This window comes from Pseudorca crassidens, chromosome 8, assembly GCF_039906515.1.
Source record: "Pseudorca crassidens isolate mPseCra1 chromosome 8, mPseCra1.hap1, whole genome shotgun sequence".
NCBI classification, from domain to species: domain Eukaryota; kingdom Metazoa; phylum Chordata; class Mammalia; order Artiodactyla; family Delphinidae; genus Pseudorca; species Pseudorca crassidens.
Genome location: NC_090303.1, coordinates 33,499,387 through 33,518,295, shown reverse-complemented (window position 1 = coordinate 33,518,295; position 18,909 = coordinate 33,499,387). Strand labels below are relative to the sequence as shown.

The following is an 18,909-nucleotide window of genomic DNA, read 5'->3' as shown; positions in this document are numbered from 1 at the left end:
TCTGGGAAGTTTCCCATCAATCAATTTATATGTTCCCATTGACTTAAAATTCCAAATGTGGAGTTCCATGAAGAAAACATTTTGTTTTGAAGAATAAAATAAAATTAATTGACTTATCCAAACTGTCTGAGCATTCTAAACATATAGCCAAAGCAAAAATTATAATTTTCTGATGCTCTATGCTAAACAAACATTCATTTTGACTATGGGCCTGTGTTTCACTGTGGGCCCACAGTTCTCAAGACCCCCATGTCTGTTTTCAGTCATCCCAATGCTCTCCCCTTTCCTCTTGAGCATGTAGGCATCATGCTGAATGAGAAACAGACCTTCCAATGTGACCAGCTTACTCACACTCATCTCTGAGCAGAGCTATGCTAAAGGAAGAAAGATTCCAAATTGTATAAATGACATCCTTTTGGAAGAGACTTTTCTGTCTCCAGGACCCCTGGCAGAAAGTGCTACATAAAACCTAAAAAATGTCTGTCCTATGGAATGAAGGTTTCCAGTTTCTGAGCTACTTACCTTCTACTCCTTCTAGATTCAGTCACAGCAAAGTGGAAAGACAGTCACATCTTTATGAACATGTGCCAGGGTCCAAGACGAGCTGCCATTACTTATTCATGTTAATTTTTTGATGAATTTTCCTTCAGCAGTGTTCCCTTATCCTGCCCTCCCAAGAAGCAACTCCTCTCACTGCTCCACAGTATAGAGGGTATTTTCTTACCCTATTACCCTCCTGAGTATCTCTGGCTTGTCAGTTTGACTTGGGTGTCCTGAGGATTACAACAGTTTGTAAATTAACCAGTCAACAAGTGACTATGATTTATGTCATTTTAAAAATCTCTAAACGAAGCATGTCATTTATTAACGACCTGTTGCCATATTTAAGGTAACCTTGGAGAGAAAACTCTTATAAAGTAAGCCAGCAATCCTTAATGTGTTCCTAGAAATGAAGACTTTATATTCTAAATGCGTCAAAACTCAAAAATCGAATGAACAAATTGAACTCAGTTCAAGTCAGAATTTCAAGGGGAATTATATTTTAACTTGACCCAGTGATCCTAAAGTTTGCTGGAAGAATATATTTTTAACAACACCAACATAATTTTGGAATAGAACGGGAAGAGGGCACTTATCCTCCAAGATATTAAAATATATTCTAAAGCTAAAATAATTACAGCAAAGTGGTTCTTCAAGGGAAGTAGAAAACGAGAATAGAATAGAGTTCAGAAGCATTTAAGGATGTAGAGAGATATTTGATTTATTTAATGTATGGTAATGTATAAACTCCCACAACTGCGTCTGTCACCTCCCAGCATTTCTACTCCTATACTGTCTTCCCTCCTGATGCTGTAAGATGGTACTTCTATTTAAGGCCAGCCGTTCGGGTTGTATTCTACTTTCCATCCCCTTTCCCTTCCTTGAGGACAATTCTAGACAGCTTTTCCCCTCTTTGTCGTCAGAAATTTTTCTGTCTCAACTAATTCATTACTAGATCGTTCCCACCAGCATTCAAACTTACAGTTATATCAGTTATTCCTCGCATTAAAAAAGAATATACCAGTGAATTTCTCTTTGATGCCCCCTGCCCCTCCAGCTACTCCTTCATTTCTCTGCTCTCATTTACAGTCATCACTTCAGAAGAGGAATGTACATTCACTGTCTGTAAATCCTCCCTCCATATTTCTCAGTCACTCCAGAGAGGCTTTTGTCCCCACCGCTCCACCAAAAGGCCTCTTGTCAGATTTTGCTACCACGTTGCTAAGTTGAGTCGTTTGTTCGCCATTCTCATGTACTTAACTGAATTTGCTGCCCTTGAGCAATCCATTCTCCCATAAATACTTGCTTCACTTGATTCTAAGGAATCACCCTCCCCCCATCTTCCTTATACCTCACTGGTCAATTTTTCTCAGACTTCTTTTTTGATTTTTTTTTTCCTCTTCTCCCCAATCTCTTAATGTTGAAATGACCCAAACTTCAGTCTTTGAACTGCTTTTTACTAGGTTCATGGCTTTATTTATGTATTTTTTTATTCTTTTTTTTAAAATTGACGAATAGTTGATTTACAATATCGTGGTAATTTCAGGTGTACAGCACAGCAATTCAGATATATATATATTCCTTTTTAGATTCTTTTCCCTTTTATTATAAAATATCAAGTATAGTTCCCTGTGCTAAGGTTCATGGCTTTAAATGCCACCTGGATACCACTAACTCCTGCAGCCCAGACAGTGGCATCTTCACTTCTGTGTCTGAAAGATGTTTCAAATATAGAACGTCCAAGCTGAAATCCTTATCTTCCCCCTAAAACTTCTTCTACCTACGTATTCCTGATTTGTTTAATGGTAGGCCCATCCTTTTGTTAGCTCAGGCTTGAAAACCCTGGAGTCATTTTGTTGTCACTCTTTTTCTGACACCTACATCCAGTCCATCTAGGAAATTCTGTAGGCTGCACCTTTAAAATATATTCAGAATCTGACCACTTTTCACCACCTTCACCACTTCCATCCTGGGCCAAGCCATTATCTTCCTCTTCAGTTAGTGTGAAAACCTCCTAACTGGTTTCCCTGCTTCTACATTCGTGGCTTCTCTCCAAAATCGGAGTTCAACATATCAGCCAGTGTGACCCTTTAAAAATGCAAGTCAGATTAAGTGAGTTTTCTTCTAAAATCCCTCTAATGACTCCCCATCGCACTCAGAGCAAAAGCTTAGAAACCCTCCAGAGGCTTATAAAACCCTATGTGATTTGGCCCTGTTATCTCTCTTTGTCTTATTACCTGTTATGCCTTTCCTCACTACTCTGCTCTAATCACACCGGCCACCTTCCTTGAATATGCCAGATACGCTGCAGCCTCAGGACCTTTGCACTAGCCGTTTCTTCTGTCTTGAAGTACCTTCCCTGAGGACATATGTTGTCCCACTCCCTTCCATCAATCAGGTCTTTGTTCAAACAACAGCTTCATATCCCTAGATGCGACTACAACCTTCATCCCTCAGCATGCCTCATTCTGCTCCATATGTTTCACCGTAACATTCATTACTTTCTAATACGTTATCTCATTTATAAAATTGTTATGGTTCATATCTTTTCCCTCCCCCAGAGAAGATGTAAGATCCATGGAAGCAAGTATTTTGCATGGTTTGTTCACTGTTCCATCCTAGAATGGTGCCTGGAGCATTGTGGATGTTCAGTATTCCTTTTCATTGAGATATAATTTGTATACCATACAATTCACCCATTTAAAGTATACAATTCAGTAGTGTTTGGTGTATTCATAGAGCTGTGCAACTGTCGTCACAGTCAATTCTAGAGCATTTTCATCACTCCGAATAGAAACCCTACACCCATTAGCTATCACCCTCAGTCACCCCATTCTTACTGGGCTTATACAACCACTAATCTATTTTATGTCTCTAAAGATTTCCCTGTTTGGAACATTTCATATGAATGAACTCATAAAATATGTGGTATTTTATGACTGACTTCTTTCACTTAACACATTTTTAAGGTTCATTCACGATGTAGCCTGTGTCAGTATTTCACTCCTTTTTATGACTGAATAATATTCCTTAGATGGATATACCACATTACATTTATCCATTCATCAGTTGATGGGCATTTTTCTTGTTTCTACTTTTTGATTATTATGAATAACGTGGCTATGAAAATTTGAATTATTCATGTACAAATTTTTTGTGTGGACATGTTTCATTTCTCTTTGGTACATACCTAGGAGTGAAATTTTCTAAGCCATATGGTAACTCTATGTTTAATCTTTTGAGGAACTACCAGACTACCAATACATATTTTAAAATAAATGTGTGCTTAAATGTACATTGTGTATCAGTGGGGGAAGTAATGGATTATTCAATAAATGGTGATAGAACAGCTGACCAACCATTTGGGCAGAAATACAGCTAGGGCTCTCCTTCACGGCTTCATGTTAAATAAAAAGAGTTCCAAGTGATTTAAGTGTTAGAATGTGAAATAACTTAGAAACTGTAGATGAACTGATGTATAATTATAAAATGGACAATCCAGATGAACATTACAGAATTAGTGAGGGGTCATATTATAACCCCATATAATAAACTAAGAAAAGAAGTTTGAACTTAATCCGAGGCAAGGGGAGTCATTGAAGGATTTTAAGCAGGTCTTGACATGATCAGATTATTCATTTGAAAGCTCACACTGGCCACAGAGGGAACAGGACTTGGAGGGGGAAGAGACTATTGTTATCTGTTAGAATGACAGTCCAGAAGACAATAAACTGAACAAAGTGATGAGAGTAGACGTGGCAAGCCAGGGAGTGATTCCAGAGGGGGCAAGAAAGAAGAGTTGATGAAACAATGCAATGGATTGATGGGGAGAAAGTAAATATATGAAGGTGCTATTCCCTCAGATTAAAATTAGTTTGAGAGGACTTCCCTGGTGGTGCAGTGGTTAAGAATCCGCCTGCCAATGCAGGGGACATGGGTTCGAGCCCTGGTCCGGGAAGATCCCACATGCTGCAGAGCAACTAAGCCTGTGCGCCACAACTACTGAGCCTGCGCTCTAGAGCCCGCGAGCCACAACTACTGAGCCTGAGTGCCACAGCTACTGAAGCACATGTGCCTAGAGCCCGTGTGCTCCTCAAGAAGAGAAGCCACCACAATGAGAAGCCTGTGCACCGCCACGAAGAGTATCCCCCGCTCGCCGCAACTAGAGAAAGCCCTTGTGCAGCAACGAAGACCCAAGACAGCCAAAAATAAATAAATAAAATAAAATTTTTAAAAAATTAAAAAAAAAAGTATTTCAAAGGAATTTGGGGGCTTTAGAAAGTGGTGACATTACATTATTAAAAACATATGTATGTAAGCACATTTAAATAAGATTAAAATATGGATAAGGCTTAAAAAAATAAAATACAATACAATTTGAGAGAAAAGACAAAGAGTTTGGTTTTAGAAACGTTGTGGTGTCTTTGAAACATTCAAGTGTCAATAACCAGTAGAGAGCTGGACAAGAGTGTTATTGGATGGGAGTCATATCTGGGAGTCATTGATACAAGGTAGTTCTAGGAACTATAGGTGTGGTGAGATCTTCTAGGGAAGAGGTTTAGAGCAAAGGGAGCTGAGTCAGTGCCGACATGTAAACAGGAAGTCGAGGAAGTTGAAGAAGGCGCCGTCAGAGACTGGAGAAGCCCCGGGCAAGAATGCTGTCATAGGAGATAAGAGTAGAAACATGGGGATGGTCAGTGATGCCAAAGCCATAGAGACAAGTGAGAAAAGAACTAAGAACTAAAAGTGTCATCAGACTTGGTAATGTGAAGGTCTTTTGTGACCTCGAAGGTGTAACAAGCCAGAAGCCTGAGTTATTCAGGAAGTGAGGAAAGGAGGCAGAAAAAGCAGATTGTTCTTGTAGGAATTTGCCTGTGAAGAGAAGGAGATGAACAGAAGTGCCTAGTTAGAGACATGAAGTAAGTGAAGGGTTTGTTTTTTCAGTATGAATGAGACTAGAGCACGTTTCTATGCTTCCAGAGAAGGAATGGAAAAGGAATTGCTGATGATAAAAGGGGGAAGAGGCCTGATCCATCAGAAATTGGGAAGAAGGGATCAGAATAGAGGAAAATGGAATGACCCTCAGGTAGAAGACGCAAGACTCCTTCAACTTAGGTGGGAGGGAAGGAGACAAAGGTGGACACAGGGAGAGATGCTGATACAGGGAAAGAAAGCTGATGTAGTCATAGCTGCTGGTCTCTCTTCTCTCAGGGAAGCTGGAAATTGCAGTGCCAGCTGGCCAAAGATAAGAAAATTGAAACTCAAAGAACGCTGTGAGGAGGATGGTGAAAACATCAAAAATACCCATCGAGAGCAGTTGGAGAGTAGATGTTAAGTGTTGCCAAGCAGCTTTAGGAAACCAAAGATGAATTTGGAAAGGATAAATTTGTAGTCACAGTAATAAAGCTTTCATCAGCAATACTCACAGTCCTGGAGCAGAAAGAGAAGACAGAGAATGTTTATTTCAGCCAGGGTACAAGACTTATAGGCAGATAAGCCAGAAGGAAAAGAAGACAGGGACGGTCGTGTGACAGTCAGAAAAATGATTAAGGAAACGAAGGCTCTGCTTAGGTTTGGTAGAGATGTGAGTGTAGTTAAAAGTTAATGGTTACAATGTCCGTTGCAGCACTGTTTACAGTAGCCAGGACATGGAAGCAACCTAAGTGTCCATCAATAGATGAATGGATAAAGAAGATGTGGCACATATATACAATGGACTATTACTCAGCCATAAAAAGAAATGAAATTGAATTATTTATAGTGAAGTGGATGGACCTAGAGTCTGTCATACAGAGTGAAGTAAGTCAGAAAGAGAAAAATAAATACCGTATGCTAACATATATATGGAATCTAAAAAAAAATGGTTCTGATGAACCTAGGGACAGGACAGGAATAAAGACGCAGACATAGAGAATGGATTTGAGGACACGGGGAGGGGGAAGGGTAAGCTGGGACGAAGTGAGAGTGGCATGGACATATATACACTACCAAATGTCAAATAGATAGCTAGTGGGAAGCAGCTGCATAGCACAGGGAGATCAGCTTGGTGCTTTGTGACCACCTAGAGGGGTGGGACAGGGAAGGTGGGAGGGAGACGCAAGAGGGAGGAGATATGGGGATATATGTATATGTATAGCTGATTCACTTTGTTATACAGCAGCAACTAATACAACATTGTAAAGCAATTATATTCCAATAAAGATGTTAAAAAAATAAAGTGGTTAAACATATGATAGGGTTTCTCAAAAAACTAAATGTAGAATTACCTTATAATCCAACAGTTCCACTCTGGGGGATCTACTACCCAATGGAAGTAAAAGCAAGGACTCAAACAGATGCTTGTGTGTTTGTTAATAGCAGCATTATTCACAATAGCCCAAATGTAGAAGAAATCCAAGTGTCCATCAGCAGATGAATGGATAAAGAAAATGTAGCGTATACACACAGTGGAATATTATTCAGTCTAAAAAAGGAAGGAAATTCTAACGCATGCTACAACTTGGATGGACATTGCAGATGTTATGTTAAGTAAAATAAGCCAGTCATGAAAGGACCAATATTGTATGATTCCACTTATATGAGGTACCTAGAATTGTCAGCTTCACAGAAAAAGAAAGTACCCTGGTAGTTGCCAGGGGCTGGGGGCAGGGGGTAACGGGAGTTACTGTTTAATAGGTATGAGGTTTCAGCTTGGGGAGATGAAAAAATTCTGGAGATGGATTGTAATGGTGATTGCACAACCATGTGAATGTACTTAATATCACTGAACTGTACACATTAAAATGACAAATTTTATGATATGTATGTTTTGCCACAATGAAAAATAGGTGATGGGTAAAGGACTGCATGTCTTAATGCTATTGCTAAGAGTAAATATTATGTTTAAAGGTATGAGAGAGGTATAGCTAATCATGGTTAAAGAATTGGGTATTAGATGTTTAGATTTCAATAATGAAACAGTTTCAGATTATTACAAGGTCTGGGATAGCATTTCCATCTAAAGAAGGAGATGGTGTAATACCCTTCCAAAATATACCAACATCATTGAGGGTGTGGGGTATGCAAGGGAGACTAGGCATGGGGGTGTCGTGTGATCTTCCCAGCGGATTCTGATATTTTCCCCTCCCTCTGCCTCCTCCCCCAGAATGCTAGAGTGGAAAGGAAATGTAGAGCTTTGGCATGAAGGATGTCAAGGCTGGAGAGTGGATTCATCATCTCCACGAGCACTGAGGTTGTCACAGATTGATAGGCAAACTTGGAAAGTGAGAAGGACCAGTGGCTAAGGCTTTAATATGAGGAGGATACCATAGAGGATTGTAGAGCTGGACTCCATGGGCCTCAGAGGTGGCATTTTTCCTCAAGGACAGAAGAGCTGTGGTCTTGGAATGATGTGCAGGGGAGTAAGAAGAATGACCACTGTTACCCACACACATTTTTTCAGTAATGGGAATATTAAGAAAATGAACTGTCTACTTAAGAAAGCCCTCAAGGGAAGTGAGACCCTAGAGCATTGGTTCTTGGACTCCAGTTTCACATTTAAATCATGTAGGAGTGAACTTTGAAAACATATAGATGCCATTTGAAGTTGAATCATTAGAGATTGGGGGTGGGGGGTATGTTGGCAGCTTTGAAAGCTCTCATGTGATCCTAATATACAGGCTGGGGTTGAGAGCCACTGCCCTAGTGAAGAGCTGGGTTTTAGCTGAGACAAGCAGGTAGAGGGAGCTAGAGAGTTTGGCCCAAATAGGACTAGGATACCATAGGACGTGTGGGAACAGTTGTCAGAAAGTGTGACAGTGGGGGCATGAGTTTGGAGGATGGCATGGGGAAGAAACAGAGCAGCGTGGTGGTAACTGAAAAGGACAGGGACAGTGGGCGTACGTGGCCTTGAGGGTCCAAATAAAATTGTTACCCAAAATTGTTTCCAAAGTTATCGTCTGCTAGGCAGACAAATGAAGACATGGACAGGTTCAAGGAGGCATTTGCCCTCCACTCATTAATGTGACCTAGCAGTTTATAGTCAGAGCAAATACATGGAAGTATTATACATGGAGTTAACTTTTCTAAGCTTCAGTGTCCTGAGCAAAAAGAGAGTGAGAGAGACATCTACTTGGCAGAACTCCAGTAAGACTTAAGTGAGGCAATGAACAGAGTGAAAGTATAAGAGTAAATTTTGTAAGCACTTAAAACCTTACGAATACTGGTTGTTTTGTTACCGTCATATTAAAAGAAACTGGGAGTCTTACCTCATCAGGAAGTTCCCTTTTATCCTTTGGAATATACCACTTGGTCAATTCTCAGAGGATCCTAATAGGCGTTTGGTGTTAGGATTAGTCTAGCTTGGCTCAGGGTATGTGCTTCCAACCTGTTCTTTTCCCTCTAGTAAAACTTCTTAAGACGGGAGGCTGTTTCCCTTTTTTTTCAGCTCCATCCTGACTGACCACATGCTGCACTATTTAATGAAGCAATTAAATGGGTTCTCACTGAATTGCTAGGCTGACTTTGGACTCCCTCTTCGCACTTGGTTTCTGTTTTTGCAGACTCCTTCAAGGAATTGTGCAAAGAAGAGTGGACTAAAAAGAAGATAACATATGAATTGAGGTTTATTTTCCCCACTCTAAACCTAGGTTAAAATTACTGTGAAAGTGATAACTGTATTGCAACTATCAAAAAATTTTTTGATGGAAAAATTTCTCTGTGTCACGCAACTGCCTATTTGAATATCATACTGTAAAGCAAATATCCTAAACTTTGTTTCTAAAAATTTAAGTCTCAACGTATTTTAAAGTATTTATGATATTCTATAGTGTGAGTTACCTGCTTTGTTTCCCCTACTAGGTTAAAGTGGCCATTAACAAAGGGGGACTTCTCTTTGATCCCCTGAACTGTACTCTGTACACAGTAGGTGCTCAAACAATTCAAGTTGTTGAATTCGGACGCAAGATCTACACGCTTACTCTTTATAGCATCAGAAATTAAAGTTATTTTAAGCCTCTAGTTGTTTCAAGTTCTTTGTATTAAGTAGAAGTTAAGAAATTAAAGCCATGGAGTTCTTGCTAATAAGAGGATGCTTATTCTGTAAGAGAGCGATTTGCTTGTGGAGTCAGATATCAAGGCTGCTTGCTCCTATCACTAGGAGGTAGAGTTTGCTTTATTTATAAGATACCATTGTCAGTAGGAACAGTAGACATATTATGCTAACTTTTCCTATACTAACCTCACGTTGCATCCCAGCTTTATTGTGGGAATTCTTCCAGCATTCTGTTTGCTGAAGCTTTGTGGGCAACCAAGAAATCAAACCCCTACTGCTGCTACAGCCTCCCCTGCCTACTTCATCCAGGTCGGGCTCTTACTGCCCTCTCTTATGGAGGCATGTTTCCATGTTAGCCCCCCTACCCAGCCAGGGGACTAGTTCCTTATTCATCTTGCTGATAGTGGTGTCTCCACACATATGTAGGAGGTGCTCAATAAACGTTTGGTCGTTGATGACTGATCGAATAAATTCCTTAATAAATTCCTTTCTAGAATCTTATTTATTTTTTGTAAAATCAGTCCACTTTTGTAAAGAATTGATGCTTATCTTTAAAACAGGTTTCCAAAAAAATAGGTTTCTTCTTTCTCTCTTTTAAAGGAGGCAAGTTTGGTTTTTTTTCTTTTGTAAAACAATTTTTTATTGAAGTATAGTTGATTTACAATATTTGTTAGTTTCAGGTATACAGCAAAGTGATTCAGTTATGTATTTATATTTTTTCAGGTGATTTTCCATTATAGGTTATTACAAGGTATTGAATATTGTTTTCTGGGTTATACAGTAAATCCTTGTTCCTTATCTATTTTATGTAACATAGCTTGCATCTGTCAATCCCGTACTCCTAATGTATCCCTCCCCCAACAACTCCCCACTTTGTAATGCTTCTCTTCACAGTCACACTGTAGGCAGTTCCCTCTCAGAGGAGAGGCTGTAGTCAAAGTTGCTGGGTACCACCACAAGCTGCTGGAGTTCCAGCGGACTGAATAGATTCCATGAACCCACCCCAGAGAGAGAAGTCATCTGTCTGTAGTGTTGATCTGTAGAAGAAAGATGAAATGCTGGAAGCAAGAGAGTGCAATGTAGCATTGCTTATGTGGGATGGTTACTCCACTGGGCAAATATTATGCATTTCTGTTGTCCTGCCATCCTTGCTGGAGTCTAAATTCACTCTCACCTTGTTGGGGCTGCTATAGGTGTGTATAGAGGGCAAAGTCCCTTTTGCTTGAAGCCAGATAGATGCAGGAACAAATCAGATGTTGGATGCTGCAGTTGACAGAATTCCAAGAGGTGAACAGGGGGCTTATCGGGTCGAATTGTATTTCATGATGAGAGTTTTATTTGGCTTTTGAGAGTCAGGAGAATTTCTGTGTGTTCTTTGGGCTTTGGTCTGTTGTTTTCTTGTCTGTTGTGCTCTGCCACACTGACAGTTTATTGCCTTCAACTCTGATTTTAAAGGTCTCCATCCCAATAACTGAAGGGCTGGGCATGATTGCCTTGTTGACGGATGATGCCACAGTTGCCACCTGGAATAATGAAGGACTGCCCAGTGACAGAATGTCCACGGAGAACGCTGCTATCCTAACACACTGCGAGCGCTGGCCCCTGCTGATAGATCCCCAGCAGCAGGGAATTAAGTGGATCAAGAACAAGTACGGAACTGACCTGAAAATCACACATGTGGGCCGGAAAGGGTATGTGAAACCTGAAGGGTTGACTTTCTGTTGAGCTGCCGGAAATGGGTCTGACTTTTACCAAGTCCTGGCATTTCTTAGACCTCGCTGCCACTTTGAAATGTGATAGTTTGGTACGACTTGTTTATCTGCCTGCTCCCGTTTCCCATAAAGTATCTCTGTTGAAAGGGCATTTACGTTGGGTGGCATCCACTTACCTGAAGAAGAAATTAGTTGGAAGGTTAGAACAAACACTGCATGTGAGAGGAAAAATTTCCTAAGGCCAAGAATGGTAATACAATGTATTATAATCCTTGTTTAGGACTTTGGCATATGGTAACCCAAGAATTGTCAGCTGCACCTATAGGTTTAACGATGGTTCCAGTTATATTCCTGAATATGTACTTCGCCTACAGTGGGTATTTAACATGGCTCAATTCCCAACAGAGTGCCTGTAGATAATTTTTCAGTCAAGCTTTACATGTCACTTTTGAGAACTGAATCTACTCTGAGATTTTCTGTCTCTCGGTCCGCATGATAGTGTTTTCTGATAAGTAGAAAGCTCTCTGGTATGTAGTTGGTCTTCAGTTAATGCGGAATAAATAATTTTAGTCATACTGATACTTCACTTCACCTCTCCCTCATCTTTTGACATGTAAAATGGAATAAGGAATGTCTGCAGTCGTGCAGATAAATGGTCTCTTTGCTTATCTGAATACTTGGAGGAAATTATTTTTGAATGGAAGAGACTATTTTTGGAGAGTGGGAATGAAATAAAAAGATAGTTCACCACTTTACATGACTGAATCTAAATGTTTAAAAAATGAAAATTTGATAAAGCCACAAGGCATTTAATATAATTTTAATTTTTTTTTTATCAAAAGAGGACCTATTGAGTACATTTAAATTTATAATGTTTGGGTAGGTTACATTTATTTCAACCATGATTACTATCAAAAGTAAGTAATTTTTACATGGACTCATTAGTTCACACTACTGAATTTCACTTGGAAAAATATAACTGAAATTTACCTCAAAATCTAATCTTTAATTTCCATGTATTCTAGTTGAAGAAAACACTACTTTACAAAATATTTAGTTTTCTCTGAGTTAGTTTGTTCCATCTAAAGTATTTACATTAAATGAAATACAGTTGAGTATAAATAATTTTGGACACTTTCCCTGTGCTCGTTTACATTTTTTCTTGATTCTGACTGAACTTTAAGGTTTTTGAATGACATTGAAACCGCTTTGGCCTTTGGAGATGTCATCTTACTTGAAAACCTTGAGGAAACGATAGATCCAGTCCTTGATCCATTGCTTGGCAGGAACACAATTAAAAGAGGAAAGTAAGTATTATTGAATTTTTAACATACATGTTGTGCTACATGTGAGTTTGATCATCAGCTTCTATTTCTTGGCCTCATAATCACGTGTAATCTATGGGAATATTCTTGGTGATGTTTCTGAGTTTCCATTCCAAGCCTCCTGCATTCTAAGACCAAAGCAACCTTGACATGATCCAGATGTTCAGACTATTTGTTTGGTGGATTTAGATTCATGTTACCCAATTCCTGATTTATAGATTCCAAAAATGCATTGTCACAAATCTGAGAGTAAGTTCCTCCTTTATTAGTTGTTCCTTCATTAGCTCCTTTATTAGTTGAATGTTTTTCTACCTTCAGTACTTTGCAAAACACCTTTAGTATGTTTGCCTTAACTGCATATTGCTTGTATCCTTATTTACTTAATATTTTTAAAAAACTATTTTAAATCCACTCTATTTTTTTTTTTTTAACTCAGCCTTACCCCAAGTCATAGCACCTATGAAATCATGGGTTTACTGTGCTGGTTCTGTCTTTCCCTATACATTCAAAATATATATAACCATTAGAAGGAAAAGAGTTCATTAGTGGACCCATAAGATCACCCGCATACCGGCAGTGGCGGACTGGGCACACCCTTGGTGAACCCTACGTGATGTTCCAAATGCTGCCATCCCCCCGGACACTGGCTGTCCAGGACATTCTCCCAGGGGCAGTGAAGCCGTTTCCAAGGGGGCATCACACACTTTCTATAAATGTGTAAAAGTTCAGATGCAGCACTTATGTCTCTGAGCCTGTGTGGGGCTCAGGGGAGATTGTGGCATTCCCACAGCTCTCTGTGCCTCTTCACTCAAGAAATCAACATTGACTAGGCTTCTTTCAGTGGATTTCCTTCTCTTTTTTTTTCTCTTCACAAAGGTGTAATTCAGAACTTCCCCAACACCCTTCTTCTTTGATACCCACTCTCTGCCTCAAAGGTGTCTTGTCTCCCTTTTCATCACTAGATTATTCCTGTCAGTTTTAAGTGGAAATAGGCCTATTTAAGGGTGACTAACTTCTATTTTGTAAAAAGTCTCTAACTGATTAGTATTTATTATACAACTCACCAACTAAATCCATTTATAGTGAGTGACAACTTATAATTGTTTAATAAACCAAAATTTACCCAGACATGCATTTAGAACAATCTAATAATGCACTTGACAAACTGCAGCTCTAACATAAATATAATTGTAGCTGTGTCTGATGTGTTAAAGATACAGTGTAGAATCTTGAATGTCACTAAAGTGAAATCCTTGTTATTAAGGTTCTGACTCTATTATGAAGACCTAGAAGTTTTGTCAGTGAAATAATATTCTCTTAGCTTTAACTTGGACCTTCAATAACACAATTTAGGTGTAAGAAAATTGGTCTCTCTCTCTGTATTTATGTGTGTATATATATATATATTTTTTTTTTGATAATCTGAAATTTCCAGAGCCTGATAAACTTCAGTCCAGACTTTTTTCTCAGTGTGGTTATAGTTAAGTGTAAGTAAGAATCCCAGAGGGTTTTTTTTTTTTATTTCAGAAACAAATTATTTTACATAAAGCATCAAATTCTTTATCACAAAATATCAAAGCAGGACAATTTATTCCAAATTAATAGTATTTCCTGAATAAGCACTCTCTATTAGGCTTTATAGAATTGCTCATATCACTGTAGCTTTTTTTAAAAGGTCAAGAGAATTTTAAATGATATGTAAGAATATAATAAATGGTGTTTATTGCATGCAGTTGTTACCATAACAATTTTAGCTCCTAAACTCTTATGTGTGGAAACAACCACTTTTATGAAGGTAAATTTAGATGTTTATCTCCAGTTTTTTTAGATGTTTTTAGAGTTTCTTTATTCAGAGAATCTGAGTCATTGCATATTCTATTAGTCACTGAATAAACCTTCTCTGAGCACTGCTAGATACTAGGCACTGTACTGGGGGCTGGAGATTCAAAGCATAATAAGGTACAGACCCTGCCCTTAAGGAAGCTACATTTCCTTAGGGGAAAGTCAGACCTACAAACAGTAAAAGTAATGCTTGCCATTGGTGTGGTGATAGAAGTATGCATGATAGGGAATCATCAGCTCCATAGTGGAGACCCGGGAAGGCTTTGTGGAAAAAATTGCATTTGATTACATTTACATTTAATGTGAGTTGAAAGGTGAGTGGGCATTTGTCAGACAGAAAACTGGGAGAAGAGAATTCTGGAACAAGAGAGCTAATACCAAATAGCAAAACACACAAAACAGCCCAACAGCTTTGGGGACCTGCAGTTAGGATTCAAATATGTAGAAAGCCCCATTTTGGGGGTGGGAAAGGGAGGTGTATGGACTCAGAGAGATGAGATTGGATTATCAGTACCCAGAATGTTGACATCCTTGTGTACCCACAGATGACCATAGGTTGGCCTTGGGTGATAATGCTTTTTCCCCAAAGACATTAAAGGGGTCCGTTCCTATCAATAACACTAGTTGACAACAGCAGTGGTTTTTGACCAAAGGACCTTGCCTTCCTGGAGTAACACATCTGGAGTTTCCATATTTTCACTTGAAAATCATGAGCATAAGTCAGTGGGGAAGCTAGTGAAGACTCTTAAGCGTGTTAGGAATAATGAGATCAGATTTACGTTTTTGAAAGGACGCTGTTGGCCATGTGGAGTATTGATTGAAGGCACGTGGACCTAGAGCCAGGGTCCGTCCAATTAGCAAACAATTGCAATATTCCAGTTGAGACATGATACGAGCCTAAACTAAGCCAGCGACAGTAGAGGTGGAGAGGAGAGGGCAAACCAAAGAATTCTCAAGGAGTTAATGTCATCAGTTCATGGTCAATAATGGGATTTTGTTAGTAGGGAAAAGGAAGGTTCAAAGTGATTTCCAGTCTTCTGCCAGGTTAAATGATGGTATGGTTTATGGAGAGATGTGATATAGGAATAGGAGTAAGTGCAGGGAAAGAGGTAACTATTTCACTTATTAGACATTCAAAGATTGAGGTGCTACTTTAAACATTCTCGAAAAAGTCTAAGAAGCCATGGAATACATGAGTATGGAGCTTAAAATCCTGGCTGAGCATGTAGATTGGGGAACATCTCCATAGAGAGTTGGTTAAGCACCATAGAAGATGTGATTATCTATGGAGATGCTATATAGTCAGAACAGGGAACATTCACTTCACAGAATGGAAAAATGGGGCCTGAAAGAGCTTAGTCACTGTCTTCTTGGATGCTCAAGGCTATATGAAATTTAATGCATGGAAACCTAGTTTCTTAACCAGATTTTCCAAATACATAGGCACTACCATCTTTCAGTAGAATTCCTATGAATTCTCCTTTGCCAGTCTGACTCTTCCATTCTGTTTTTCCCCTAAACTCTGTTTATTTTCTCATTTATGTTTTGTTTTCATATCTGTACCTTACAGTGTAGTTTAGGCCATTCATTTCTTCATGCTGACTGTAGTGATCCCTTTACATCCTTTCTCTACTTACTTCTCTCCACCCCAGAGAGTGGTTAAAATAATTTTTTTTAATATTGCTTGTTTCATCACTCCCCTTAAGAATTCTCTATTGTCAATTACTTTGAACTGAATTAAAGCTTTTCTGTGAAACCTGCAAAATGCTTTACCTGTTTGATACTACTGAGTTTCCCTTTACCAACCTCATTTTTCATTACTTCACACAGATAATCCCCCTTTCTATAATGTGCTATTTTATTTACCTTTTCTATCAATGCAAATCCCAAATTCACTTCATTAGGAATTTAACTGCTATTCAGTCAATCAAATGGGAATTTAACTTTTCTGCATTTAATGCTTCCCATGCATACTGCATGCTATACTGTGTGACTGTCATTTTGCCTTTATATGTCATTCTTAAAATATGCTTAAATTCTCTTCTATATCCTTATTAGATTACAAGTTCTCTATGGAAAAGAATCATACTATATGCCTTTAAAAATATGGTTAACTAAAATGAAAACAAAACAATAAAAACATAGACTTTTATTTCTGGCACTGTGGCAGATTAGATATGTGAATACTGGAAAACAACTAAATATGTTAGTTACATTATTAAAAACACTTTTTGAAGTGTATCACTCAGTTGACCAAAAAAAAAAAAAAAAAGTGTGACCAAAAAGCAGGAAATAGAAAGATAAGGAACACCAAAGCTGTTTTTTTCCTGAGGGTACCTGCTAAAACCTGATAATATTGGGTTTCTGTTTTGATGGATGTACAGAGCTTGGACCAAGTCTAGGGCCTATTCAGGGTGTGGAGTCTGCTAAGAGATTCTTGCTTAATGCTAGAGTGTCAAGGGGCCATACCTTCTATTTAAGGGCAAAAACCAGCACTACAGAAAGGAAACTTTCCTTTCTGTACTTTGGTGCTGGGAAGAGATGGAAAAATATCCCCAGAGAATTCCTTACCACATCCATCTTTCTTATGAATGTTTAAGACAAATTTTTATTTATTTATTTATTTATTTATTTATTTATTTTTCCGGTACGCAGGCCTCTCACCGTTGTGGCCTCTCCCGTTGTGGAGCACAGGCTCCGGACGCGCAGGCTCAGTGGCCATGGCTCACGGGCCCAGCCGCTCCGCGGCATGTGGGATCTTCCCGGACTGGGGCACAAACCCATGTCCCCTGCATTGGCAGGTGAACTCTCAACCACTGCGCCACCAGGGAAGCCCCAAGACAAATTTTTATTACTTGTGTGCCCTAAAATACCTCAAACCATTAACTTATTTTAAAGTGGCCTTGGGTTGGTCACACCCTAGTGCACTTGGCAGAAGCCAACAAAGACCCTCTTTGGTATAATGTCTGTCAATCTAGACTTTAGAGGATTGTGAAAGATCTAATTCAACGGTACATGGGTCCACAGGCAAAAATCACAGAACACACGAGGAAATAAGGCACCATGAGCAAGAGCCAATAGAAACATCAAATAATAGAATCCTTATTTCATTGCTGCTTTGTTTTATATTTTATTGTTAATAAGGATATGTTAATTAGCCTTCTGTGAATGCCTGTTGTTAACTTTTGCTAATATTTTCCATTAAGTTTCTCATCACTTTCTTTAATGCGTCAATTTTTAAATTTCCACTCATTGTACTCTTTCTTATCTTTTAACATGATTTTTAATTCATTTTCTTTTTTTATTTAATTTTTATTTTATATTGGAGTATAGTTGATTTACAACATTGTGTTAGCTTCAGGTATACAGCAAAGTGAATCAGTTATATATATATATATATTCTTTTTCAGATTCTCTTCCTATATAGGCTGTTACAGAGTACTGAGTAGGGTTCCCTGTGCTATACAGTAGGACCTTATTATTTATCTATTTTATATACAGTAGTGTATATATGTTAATCCCAACCTCCTAATCTATCCCTTCCACCCTTAAAGAAACATTGTTTCTTTAAGCATGCGTCTTTCCATCACTTCCATAGGGAAGAAAAGTAAATACAATGGGAAGGGAAAGAAAGGGCATGAAAGTAAATACAGTGCTCAACCCATTGTCTTGGTTGCTACATGTGCATTTTCAAGAGAGACTTTTAGGACTATGAGGTGGGGTTTATGCACTGTGTGGTGTTGTTAGAAACTAGCATTGGGGTTCAAGTAGTAAGATGGAACTTGGGTCAAATCTTAGTCTGTTGCACTCTGGTTTGGTGATTGGGGGTAAGTTTGGTTAACCTGTTTTTCTGTTTATGTTTTGTCATCTAGTGAGAAAAAAATGCGAAAAGCATGGCACATACAGATATTCAATATCTATTATTTCCCTTGAATCTTTAACGAGTGATGGGTATAGTGTGTGGGTGATTGGGAGCATGGACCAGATGTTCAAACAGACCTAGTGAAGTAAGACCTTGTCTTCAGACATGGGAAGTGTGGATGAACCATGAGTTGAGTGACAAGGCGTATCAGCAAAAAGGAGGGGTGGGGAGGGGAGGAATCTGTCATATCTTTTGATGTTTTAAGTTGCCACCTAAAAGCAGTAGAGGGTTTTGGTTATTTAAATTTTATTATTTAATACTGATACATATAAAATATATAATATATAGAAGTTATAAATCATAATAATAATTTAGACAGGTATCTGCCATTCAAATTATGAACTGAAAGATGACCAGCATTCTTTAATCCACCTTTGTGCTCCTCTCGTTTCTAATTCTGCCTCATCTCCAAAGATAGTCAGTATTTTAAATTTCATCATCACTTCATTACTTTATTTAAAATAGTTTTATCATATATATGCATTTTCCAAAACAATATACTGTTTATTTTTGTCTGATTTGGGACTTTATAAAAAT

At 38.6% G+C, this 18,909-nt stretch overlaps 1 protein-coding gene across 2 annotated transcripts in view; it reads left to right on the top strand.

Annotated features, from left to right (window-relative positions):
• LOC137228975 (dynein axonemal heavy chain 11) overlaps positions 1 to 18,909 on the top strand; it is a 141,202-nt gene that overhangs the window by 61,958 nt on the left and 60,335 nt on the right. For both annotated transcript variants that reach the window (XM_067746172.1, XM_067746173.1), the window contains exons 19-20: positions 11,027 to 11,262; positions 12,468 to 12,590. In XM_067746172.1, coding sequence (XP_067602273.1) covers positions 11,027 to 11,262; positions 12,468 to 12,590 — 359 coding nt within the window. The remainder of the gene's footprint in view (positions 1 to 11,026; positions 11,263 to 12,467; positions 12,591 to 18,909) is intronic.